The 11,566-nt window shown below is 41.0% G+C and overlaps 1 protein-coding gene across 4 annotated transcripts in view; it reads right to left on the bottom strand.

Moving 5' to 3' along the window:
• Positions 1 to 4,112: 4,112 nt before the first annotated feature.
• LOC144651188 (uncharacterized) overlaps positions 4,113 to 11,566 on the bottom strand; it is a 30,200-nt gene continuing 22,746 nt past the window's right edge. For all 4 annotated transcript variants that reach the window (XM_078511092.1, XM_078511091.1, XM_078511093.1 and 1 more), the window contains 10 exons: positions 10,961 to 11,113; positions 10,246 to 10,375; positions 9,828 to 9,860; positions 8,780 to 8,883; positions 7,288 to 7,371; positions 6,508 to 6,650; positions 5,825 to 5,858; positions 5,551 to 5,649; positions 4,951 to 5,049; positions 4,113 to 4,520 (listed from right to left, as the gene is read on the bottom strand). In XM_078511092.1, coding sequence (XP_078367218.1) covers positions 4,173 to 4,520; positions 4,951 to 5,049; positions 5,551 to 5,649; positions 5,825 to 5,858; positions 6,508 to 6,650; positions 7,288 to 7,371; positions 8,780 to 8,883; positions 9,828 to 9,860; positions 10,246 to 10,375; positions 10,961 to 11,113 — 1,227 coding nt within the window. In that variant the 3' untranslated portion in view covers positions 4,113 to 4,172. The remainder of the gene's footprint in view (positions 4,521 to 4,950; positions 5,050 to 5,550; positions 5,650 to 5,824; positions 5,859 to 6,507; positions 6,651 to 7,287; positions 7,372 to 8,779; positions 8,884 to 9,827; positions 9,861 to 10,245; positions 10,376 to 10,960; positions 11,114 to 11,566) is intronic.

Consider the following 11,566-nt stretch of genomic DNA (forward strand, 5'->3'; position numbering starts at 1 on the left):
AAAGCGCGCGAAAGTGGCCAATTTGCGCGGGTCTCCTGGTGCGGTTTGCGCGCATGCCCCATGTGTGCTCCGCTGACATTTCTTTTGTGACTGACACTTCAAGTGACTGTTATGAAATAAACAAAGAGCCCGAGGAAGCTTAAAACCGGACAGTAAATGTTTGATATTTTTGGGTAAATAAAAAAACAACAAAACAAAACAAATAAAACAAAATAAAATAAAACAAAAAAGTAAAGTTAAGATGATTTTACGCTCAAAAAAGGTTGCGTGATTCACAGCGTGACACTCGCCATGCGATAGCCGCCTTTCCCCCTAGCCGGCAGAGCCTTTGCACAAACAATGCAATTTCGTCCCCCAAGAGCATCTCCGCATTCAAAGAGGTTAGAAACAAAGACCCCGCCGCTCGCTCGGCCCTAGGGACGGGAATGCATGCGATGCTTGATACTACACTGCAGTTCAGTTTCCAGGTCAATTATGTTGTTGTCTGGAGCGGGGATTGTAAAACGTGGGGGGAGGGGCAGAGTGTAAAGTAAAACACCGAGATAGAGAGAGAGAGAGAGGGGAGGGGAGGGGGGCAATGTCGAAATTATTCAGTGGAACTATTAAAGGAGGGGGATGATATCTAATTTTCAGTGAAATCAGACGTTTATTATTTTCGTTGTGTAAAATGTGTGGAAAATAAAACAGAGGGCATTGCAGGTGATTATGTCATGTTTTAAATTATTTTATCTTTCGTCAGTCCTGTCCATTTTCTGCTTTCTTATAAGTGGTTCGACCCTGCTTCATCCATCCTGTTTAAACGGCTTCATAATCCTTCATTTCCTTACCCTTTTTTTATAGTGACGCATCTATATCGATTCGACTTTACAAAGTTCATCTCAACTCAACTCTATGACTCTACCAAACAACTCGAGTCTACCAAACCAACCCATGGCGAACCTGACGAATCTCAAATCGACTCGACTGGACTCGACCCTAATGTATAATAATTAATGTTGGGCATGCAGAGGATATATCCAAGTAGGTCAAGTAGGTAATCTGAGAGTGAAGTTGTGCAGTCTATTCTAGTCGAGCGATAATAATAGAGTGGGTTGTGCTTGGCATAAATTTAAACAACGCCCTTCGTAGAATAAGCGACCCCATATAATCATGATATTTAGATCACAAACCCACTTCTCCCATTAATCAAAGGCTCTTCGAGCAACCTCATGGTAATTCGATTAAGTGCCGACCTTCGCATTTTTTCCAAATAAGCGTCTAATAATATAACGCAATCTCACTTTATTACTAACGTTAATAACTAACGTGACACGAGATGTCGTGACACGTAACAAAAACGTGCTGCTGTGGATGTCGTGTTAACTAAAACACGTCACATGGCAAGCGTAATAATAATTTATAATAATGTATGTTTTCTTGCGTCAATGGGTCACTGATACCTTTTTTTTTTCAAATAAGCGTCCAATAATGTAAAAAATAATGTCTCACTTTGTTTGCGTTTGAATGTTTTATTTTTGATGGAAGTTGCGGCATTGATGGTTCGTGCTTTCAGGTTTCGTAGCGCGAATTCGATTTTTTCACCACAAAAAATATTCAACTTTTTAGCTTAAGTAAATTTGTGTTGTGAATATGTTTACTTTTCTATCAGCACGTATAGCGTTATTTTGAGCAGCGAATAAAATTTGAGAGAAAGATGTGAGTTTCTGCTCGACTCAAAAAGATGAAAAACGGATGACGTGACACGAGATGACGTGACGCGAAACAAAAACGTGCCATGAATGTCGTATTTACTTAAACACGTCAGATGGCAAGCGTAACTGCATGCAGCTTATAGCTGCCATCAGTAATGTCACAATCTCACTTCATTTGCCTTTGCATGTTTTCTTACGTGAATGGGTCATTGATAGCGTAGCGTATCTGAGGCTTTGTACGGCGAATTCTCTTATCTTTTATCAACGGATCAGAGGATAAGTGTAACTGAGCCTCTTCCGATTTGTTTTGTGAAAATTCAACCTTGTTCCCTGGAAGAGGGAGACCCTGAGAACGAGATTGGAGAATAATTTGGTTGTGATTGACATGTGCTGAATGGCGTTTTAAGTTAATTGCGGTTTAATATCAGAATGGAGTGAGTGAGTCAGTGATCCAGTGAGGGAAACACGTGACTTCGAGAATGATCACTACACCTCATTACCATTCGTTAATAAAAACGAAGTTAGAATGAATTTATGAAGTAGGGAAGGAATCAAACACAGATTTCTTGCTTTAAATAACTCTAAATAAACGTATAAAGGTTGGTTCAATTATGGACGTCACAAAAGGTTGAGTCGGGATTGAAACTAAGGTGTTTACCATTTTTAGCCGAAAAAGAACGATTTAGGAGCCCATCATCCCGGACTGGTTGGAATGAAAATGTGGTAAGTGTTTTTCCAAAGTCAGCAAAACCGACTGACAGATGGCGCTGCAGCCGACTTTTATTCTCACGCAGAGAAAACTTCAAAAATCAGTTACGCTTTACACACGAGTCACGCAAGACTTCAACGTAATGCGTGACGAGCAAAGTAAATGAACAGTCACGACTGCTGGATTAAGTGAGTAATTTTATTGTTTTCATTATTATAATATCATATCCTTCACAGCTTATAGCCAGTCACTATTAACACACAAATTTTATAGAGTTAATATTTTTGTCCTGGTCCACAATCTTCGTCCTATCAGGTGCACGACTTTTAACAGTGTTTGCAAAAAGCCTGTGCAAAAGTGTAACAATCTTAAGGCGGCGTACGAATAGAAAAATACAGTTTATAAAAATTGGGCAAAGAGCTGATCTATCCTACACAAATTTCTAGCAAAACCTATATGAAGTGAGCCATTAAAATTCAGGAGTAAGAACGGTAGAAATAAATAATCAACGAATGGAGTGCCTGAATTTTGCTTTCTGATGAGAGTGATGGCTTACTGTTATTTTCCTTTACTACCTTATATTTTTAGCGTTTACTTTGCAAATGTAGAACAATTACCTATCTACAACCATGGTCTAGGTTGGATAGCCCCTCCCCCAGTCAATGTGTATAAAAAATTGTTTTCCATCGAACGTTTGCATTCCAAGAAAGGGGGGGGGGAAAATTCCAACGAAAATGTCCAACGTTGTAGTTCTTCATTGCTTTTTGTGACGCTTTACAGCTAAAATTATGTCATGCAACATATGCGTAGTGCAATGTATACCAAATTAATATAACTATATTAAATTACTTTAAATAATTCACACATAATGCAAGACGTTTCGTTAAAGGCTGCGTGATGTCATTTTCCACGGCTATATTTTTATGTTTAAATTGCAATTTCCTTAATTCTTATTCAAATTTTCGATTTACAATGCGACTTCTCGAACCGCGCCATTTGAAACAAAATTAACCAATAATTAAGAACAAAGGATGGCGAATAAAGAACACAAACAATAGTTCTGCAACAAAATTCAAAGTTGCGGAAGATGCAATCCTCACGGGAAACTTTCTAATATTTATTGGTAAGTTTCGATCCTAAATCTACGCGGTACTCAACAGTTTCGGTTTTGCAGTCACAAAACAATGTTTACCGCCAAGGATAGGATCTGTAGAATGTATACAGTATAGTGGAGTCGATAGAAAGTAAATTCAGGTAAAACAGTTTTGGCCTTCACTTGGTTAAAAATTTCTTGTAAACCTGTTGTATAAATTCTTTAAAGTCAATGGACTGCTTACGAAAAAGATAGCCATCCATTGTTTTTAACTAACGTTTTAATTGGTCAACTTTCTTCCAAGTGGCCCAGTTCGAGTAGCCGCATAGTAATATATTTTTCTATTTTTTGTGCGCATTACCCAAATATTCTGAACAGTATATTCAACCCAAGAGCCTGCCAACGCAGAGAGAAAGAAAGTTGAACTTCATCCCATCATCGTCTCGAGCATTACGTTAGAAATTAAACGTTTCAATACTTTAAGTTCCACAATTTGAGAACAGTCTTGAAGTCCTGTTTTCTCTTTAGCTTGAGCCCGGTTGTTTGAGGCAAAGTTAAGCAAATCAAGAATTAGCGGCAACATCCAATTCAGTTTCGCTTCAATTTTAGTGATATATCGAAAAACCCGGCCGTTAAATTTTTCTCGGACCAATACGCGTTTTTTTTTATTTGTGAGCCTTCAGTTTTGCTTGTCAGTGTAAAATGACAGCGCATCTTTCCATACACAGGCCTCCTCGGCGTTCACAGCCTTTAGGCTCCAGTCTCTCTCGTCGGTTTTCACGAGAACCACACAAGGGTCATTTGGGTCGATTTCTACAGGGCAGCCTCTCAAGTAGATGGAGTTGATTGGTTTTCCACCGTCGGGTTTCTTGTAGTAGTAAAGATAGCCCGTGTCTGAGAGCTCGAAGTATCTGTTGTCCCATTTAGGCGTTTGATGTTTACCCCCGCTGAGCTTTGCTAAGAAGCCTTGCTTTGTGGGTTTGGGATCCGCCCTTGTTGGCGGCTTCGGTGGTGTTTTCTTGCTCAACTGAAAGGGTAAATTAATAAAAAAAATAAAAAAAAAATTACCTTTATTCAGACACGGTGAGGATTAAAGCTATAAGCTTGTGGGGCCGTGTATTCCTGATCGAAATGGAATTTGGAAGTGTTCGTTTTTGTTAAGGGAGGCAAACCGGAGAACCCGGGAAAAAAAAACCAGCCAATCAAGAGTAAAACCAAAACCAATCGTCACTTGCACGCAACCGTTTTCCCGCGCTTCGCACCGGCTTCATGTGTTTGCTTCGAGTTTTGATTGGTTCTCTAGATTGTCGGTTTGCTTTGTGATTGGCCGGAGTAATTACTTTGATTTTGGTCTTACGATACTCAATTGAAAAACTGCTCTATTAAGACCTCACAACGTGGCAAATGTGTGTGGACACAGCCCGAGCCTCTGTTGGCGCAATACTTTTGAGACGTACCTGCTTGTGAATGACTGGGGGTGGTCCATTAGATGGCGTGTTTTGATCTTTATTTGACGGTTTTCTTTCCAGGATAATATCTCTATTTCCAGTTGACGGCTGAAAAATAAAGGACTTATCAGTTTAAAGAGCAGAGAAGCGGAGGGAGGCTGGTGGGTGGGATTTACCGGGTGGGCAATGCAAAAAAAAAAAAAAATACGGCTTTAAAAAGAGGGCCCGAAAAATATTTTAGTGGCGTCCTTCAGCAAAGGGAAGGCAACGTTTCGCAAACAAAAATGTACTCTATTCTTCCCTTACGCCCTTTCCTTAGGCGCACTTTTGTATTCCTGTGCCGGAAGAAAATTTAAATCAAGAGGAAAAACTCTAGGGGTAAAGCAAAAGCTAGGTTCTAAAAAGCTCGCATGGCTTATGTTTTGGAAAAAGAGTTGGAGGCCTTATGCAAGACTGAAACACAGGCCACAGGACAGGGTACAGAGATAAGAGGCACACCCTCAAAGGACCGCGCTGACCCAGTCCCTCCCGGTAATAATCTTCAGATCGGAGTGCGAATACAAAATTGCGTACGAGTACGACTTTCGAATTTTGTCGTCTAGTTCTAACCTGTTCATTCCGACTGGTTTTGCCAGCATCAACACTGTCTTGGTCAAAGGCGGTTGCCGTGGATGATAAAGAACTCATGGAAGCTATTGATATCGTGTCCTGATAAAGGAACAAAACAAAATAATAACAGATTTTCTCTTGAAGAAACCGGGCGCCTCAAATAATTATCTTTCTACTGCTAAACAACACTAGAGTTCTACGCTGTAGGTTTGGGGAGTAACAAACAAACAGTGGTCAAATATTTGTCTAGAAAACTATAATAAGCAGGACTTACGTCTGTCGACTTCTGACGTTGGGCAATGGCTTCTCTGAAAGACAATGACGTTCAAGATGATGGAATTGTCGGATCAATTTAGGTTCTGGAAACTGCTCACCACCCCTCCCCAAACCTAACATTTTGCCCAAAGCGAAAGTAAGGGTTAATGTTAGGTTTGGGGAGGGGAGGGAGCAGTTCCCAGAAACCTAAATTGATCCAAATTGTTTCTACTCAAACTAGTCAAAGTAACGGTCAATTCACTGATTTAAGGTAATCTCTAGAAGATGACGGGGTTATGGCCGGAAATAACATTGACTTTTACGGGTCGCTTAACAACGCTTGACGCAACCAAGACTCTACTGCACGACTTTTTTTGTGAGACCAAAATCAGTATTGAGTCCTCTTGTCTGCACAAAGGAGTCAATACTGATTTTTCTTTCATTAAAATCTCCGAGACATTGCGCGCATGTAATCTGGCATGTGTTGTTTTGAGAGTTATTACTGGAACACAGGTCATTCAGTTACAGTTTAACCACTAAGGAAGAAATAGCAGCCTCAAAACGTCTGGATTTTATAATATTTTTATGCGTACTTTTTTCTTTAAGCGCATATTTAAACAACTGCTGAAGTTGTTACTCAAACATTTGTGCTACACAAATTGTTCAATTTTGGCCCTAAGTTGACCTTAGCTCATATCTTACCTGAGTCCCTCCAGTTTGATGCCCTTATTGTGTTTACTCCCGTGCTGTTGTTCCTTTACGGCCTTTTTGAACTGAGTCATAAAAGTGCTAATAGCGGCGAAGAGTTCCTCTGAATCACTGCTTTGTGTTTCACCGAAAGAAGCCTGTTAAACGCACAAGTAAACTGGGCTATAAGACTGAGCACACTGTACTTAAGTTAAGACTTCTGTATAAAACGGAGGGGCAGAAGAGTGGGCGGGTTTAGTAAGGGTTGAGAACTCCTCATCAAAGTACACGAAGAGTTTTTTATTCTCGTGGTTTAGTGGAATACCACATACACATAGAGAGATCTCTCCGAACATTTGCTGGCACGTTTTCAAAAGGCTGGAGACAGTCTATGATGGATAATCGTTGTATTCAGGTAGTAACCCCTTTTAAAAATCGCCTTGTATTATCATGTGTGAAAGCCCGAGTTTAGAGCTTTCTGTGAGCGTCGTTTGACCAGATTGTTGACAGTAAAAGCTCAATTGCTGCCTCGCCCACTTGGATGTATACATACACACACCCAGGATGCTCATTTCAACTCAATCATTTACTCGCTTTTTGCTCTCACTTGTACTCTTTGAAAGTCATCCATCCATCCGCTCGCTCGCTCACTATTTGCCCAAAGTTAAAAAAATAATAATAAATGACCTTTACTTAGACAAGTGGTATTAAAGCTAGAGCCTTGAGGGGAGGGACGTGTTGTCCCGACGAATGTGATTACACCGCGCGCCCACGTTTAGGTTTGTCAGTTCTTACCAAAACTTTGTTGTAGATCTGTTTCATTTCCTTACACTTATCACACAGCTCATTCAGCTTCGCTTCGTATTCATTGACAAATGCCTGTATTGTTGGAAGATTGTTAAAGGAAAACAAGACAACAACAGTAAAAAGAAACTTAATGGATGGGAGGAAACTTACAATTATTTTATTTTATGTTTTTTCCTGTTATATCAAGCTTTTAGTTTACACCTAAGCCCAATTTGAATTTATCAAACAGAAAATGAGGTTGCCTACTTACCGAGTTAGGATTTCGAGTTGCTTACCGTATTAAACACTCCGGTTAGCCTACCGTGATACACTCCGGTTAGCCTACTATGCACTCCGGTTAGCCTACTATACACTCCGGTGAGCCTACTATGCACTCCGGTTAGCCTACTATGCACTCTGGTTAGCCTACTATGCACTCCGGTTAGCCTACTATGCACTCCGGTTAGCCTACTATGCACTCCGGTTAGCCTACTATGCACTCCGGTTAGCCTACTATACACTCCGGTTAGCCTACCATGCACTCCGGTTAGCCTACTATGCACTCCGGTTAGCCTACTATGCACTCCGGTTAGCCTACTATGCACTCCGGTTAGCCTACTATGCACTCCGGTTAGCCTACTATGCACTCTGGTTAGCCTACTATGCACTCCGGTTAGCCTACTATGCACTCCGGTTAGCCTACTATGCACTCCGGTTAGCCTACTATACACCCCGGTTAGCCTACTATGCACTCCGGTTAGCCTACTATGCACTCCGGTTAGCCTACTATGCACTCCGGTTAGCCTACTATACACTCCGGTTAGCCTACTATGCACTCCGGTTAGCCTACTATGCACTTCGGTTAGCCTACTATGCACTCCGGTTAGCCTACTATGCACTCCGGTTAGCCTACTATACACCCCGGTTAGCCTACTATGCAATCCGGTTAGCCTACTATGCACTCCGGTTAGCCTACTATGCACTCCGGTTAGCCTACTATACACTCCGGTTAGCCTACTATGCACTCCGGTTAGCCTACTATGCACTCTGGTTAGCCTACTATGCACTCCGGTTAGCCTACTACACACTCCTGTTAGCCTACTATTCACTTCGGTTAGATGGCATTTCACATGTTCCACTGAAGAAGGGGCAGTAGCCCCGAAACGTATGGAAACATTATACTACCATCAAGCGCATTTTTCATTTTAATTATCTTTTTCAATTCACTTCGGTTAGCCTACTATGCACTCCGGTTAGCCTGTTTGCGGTTAGCTCTCAATAATTGTAATGGGTTTTGCTTTGTCAAAAAAATCCTGACTTGAAAATCCTAACTCGAAAATCCAACTCGAAATCCAACTCGAAATCCTAACTCGAAAATCCGGCAACTCGAAATCCTAACTCGGGAGTTAGTCTGTCTCACAGAAAATTGCCTAAAACAGTGTGGTCTGGGAGACGCTATGAAAAGTGATACACTTTAGTTCATATTACATGACAAGGATACTTCTACATCGTTGTGCAGCTTCACATCCTTAGGATTGGTCTGGTTTCGCTTCAAGAAAAGTTCACTGGAGTGTCTCTTTATTTTAATGAGGTCCTTCTTCATCACTGTAAAGGAAAGAGCAAGTATTCATTAAATAAGAACGTGATACAAGACTCAGAGAAAACAGTAATAGCATTCAACATCGTGGTAAATTTCAGTTTTGAAATACAGGATCAGTATGAACGTGGGCTGTTCACACTTGATGCTCGGCCGCGGGTGCTAAACGAGAAATAGAGAAAAGCAACGACGCAACCTCGTTCCCAGGGTCTCTCTCGGGGAGAGAGAGACCCTGGGAACGAGGTTGGCAACGACGACGGCAACGTCGACGACAACGTCTGGTGAAAAATGAATTTATATCTTACTTGAGACTCTCGCAATTTTCCGGACGTATTCTGCTTATTTATCACTTTGAATATTTAAAGAGAGCGTTTAACCGCAAATAGAAAAACCAAAAATTAGCCGTCGTGGCGGACGTTGTCCAAAATACGCAGGATTTGGTCATTTCACGTTGTTGTTCTGCAGATAATGGCTATGAAATGTACCAAGTTTCAAAACGCACGTGCAAAGTTATTATTCTGCTAATTAAACCTTCTGTTTGGTGAAGTTCTCGTTGCCGTTGCCGTCGCAGTTTGCTTAATCTCTCTATTATATAGTGTAAACGTGGCTTTTTAAACTGAAGCAAGTGCACCTGCTAAAATTTGAACCCGGTGTTTGAACACAAATACAGTGTCAAAGACCTTTACACATAAGGACCGACACCAAACAATTCTGGATCGATCACTTTTGTAGTAAAAAAATTAATCAAATCTTAAATCAACGTAGGTAAGCCTGGGAAAAGTCACATGATCCAGATCTCGACTGGTTTGGTTGAGAGAGCAAAGTACATCCGTTGTGATTGCTGCACAAAACAGAACACCAAAACAGAACACCAAAGCAGATACATTCTAGAGCACCAAACAAAACTAGTTCATAAAATTAAGATAAAAAAAAAACAAGCAATTTTACTAACCCTCTACTTCGGCGAAAAGAGCCTTGGATGAACCTGTAGTGGAAAAAAGAACACAAAATTCTGAAAAATTCCGATTAAAATTCCTCATTTGTTAAGGTCACCTGCACTTCATATGCTCCGCTCATAAATCACGATATTGGCTTCCAATAATTCTCCGGCACAAAAAACGAGTCAATGTTGGTAGCGCTGTCCCGATAAAACAAAACAGCAAGAGGCCACACGGATGCGAAGATTTAAATTTACCCTTGAAAATCCCCTTTTGCCATACACGTCTTTCAGCGTCAGTGCTCAAAATCTGATGTGCATCACGACAGTATTCTGCGATGGCTGATCATTTTCTTTATTCTCACAACCTATCTGCTTGACAATGTATTGACACTGTAAGGAGAAATTGGATGTAAATCTGTTTTTGACTTACACGCGGCAGCTTTGGGCACGCTTTTCAGTTCGTCCGGAAAGTTTAGTGCTTCGGGGTTGGCCTGCTGCAGTTGAAGGATAAGGAACTTCAGCAGAGTGTACTTCTTGTTGTTACCACGAATATCTGCCAACTGGAAATACATAACAAAAGGATTGTACGAATGATTAATCAGCAATGGGGATCAAGGGGTAAAGAGAGAGTTGACGCGTTTTATTCATGAAAAACTTTAGGTGCGCACAAAAATGCCGGATGGTAAAACTCGTTGAACATAACGATACGAAACATCCCTCTGACAATACTGCAACTACACAAAAATGCAAAAGAAGCACTTCAATAAGGGTTGGGAACTTAGTATCGAAAGAAGCTATATCTTACAGGCCAGCGGCTTTGTCTTTGGGGGAGGGGGGATATTATCAAAAAATTTTGGGGTTTGAGATGGGGGGGGGGGACTTATTTTCGACGGGGTTCTTATTGCCATTTGCTGCGGTTCGAAGAATAACAGTATATTTCACCAGAGTTATGACAGTTATGGCAACATCAGAATCGAGAACAAGTGTTGACTGGAGGATGGGCTAACCAGCAGCCAGAACCCTATTTACCAGTGAAAAGTTGTACTTGATTGACTGTTGTGGGGAAGAGAGAAGACTTATCGGAACTTTACAGTGTGCAAAACGTTGCCTAATTGCCGTGGTACACACACTTTAATCGTAAATACCTTTGGTAATGATTGAAGTCTAAATCCATATGCCCCGCCTCTGTTGCTGCCAGCGTTAAGGATGTTTCCAACTGACAACACGTACTCCAACACAAGCAAGAAATTCTTGCTGTTATACAGTTCTTTGCAGGCTTGCAGCAAATTATTCACATTCTGAAAACAGCAAAGTAGTAAGCAAATTGTAAACGGCATACTCCGAACTAATGTGTTAACAGATCCTCTGTTTTATCTAAGTTCGTTGAGAGCGTGCGAGTATAATATAAACCGCGGGAGATTTGAACGAGCACGGACGTAACTGGGGTGGGGTGGGTGGTCGCTAATGCTTCACGCTCGCTCGCTATAACTAAGAAACAAACATGCAAAGAAACGTCTGTGGACAGACTAACTTCAACTCTTCGGTTGTCTTACAGCAGATACTAGCGTGACTTGTGTAACGGGCTCGGTTGGTTAGTTCAAACGTTGTCTTAGCGTGACAACAGTGTCTTAAGAAAGAGATGTGTTTTGGTTTTAGAAATACCCGTTTTAACAAAAAAATCCATCTGCAATTAAAGAGCTTTGTGAAAGGCTACTGAACTGAAAGTCATCTCAGCAATTTTATTGGATATT

The sequence above is a fragment of the Oculina patagonica genome, chromosome 4 (assembly GCF_052425735.1).
Source record: "Oculina patagonica isolate OP01 chromosome 4, crgOcupat, whole genome shotgun sequence".
Classification (NCBI taxonomy): Eukaryota; Metazoa; Cnidaria; class Anthozoa; order Scleractinia; family Oculinidae; genus Oculina; species Oculina patagonica.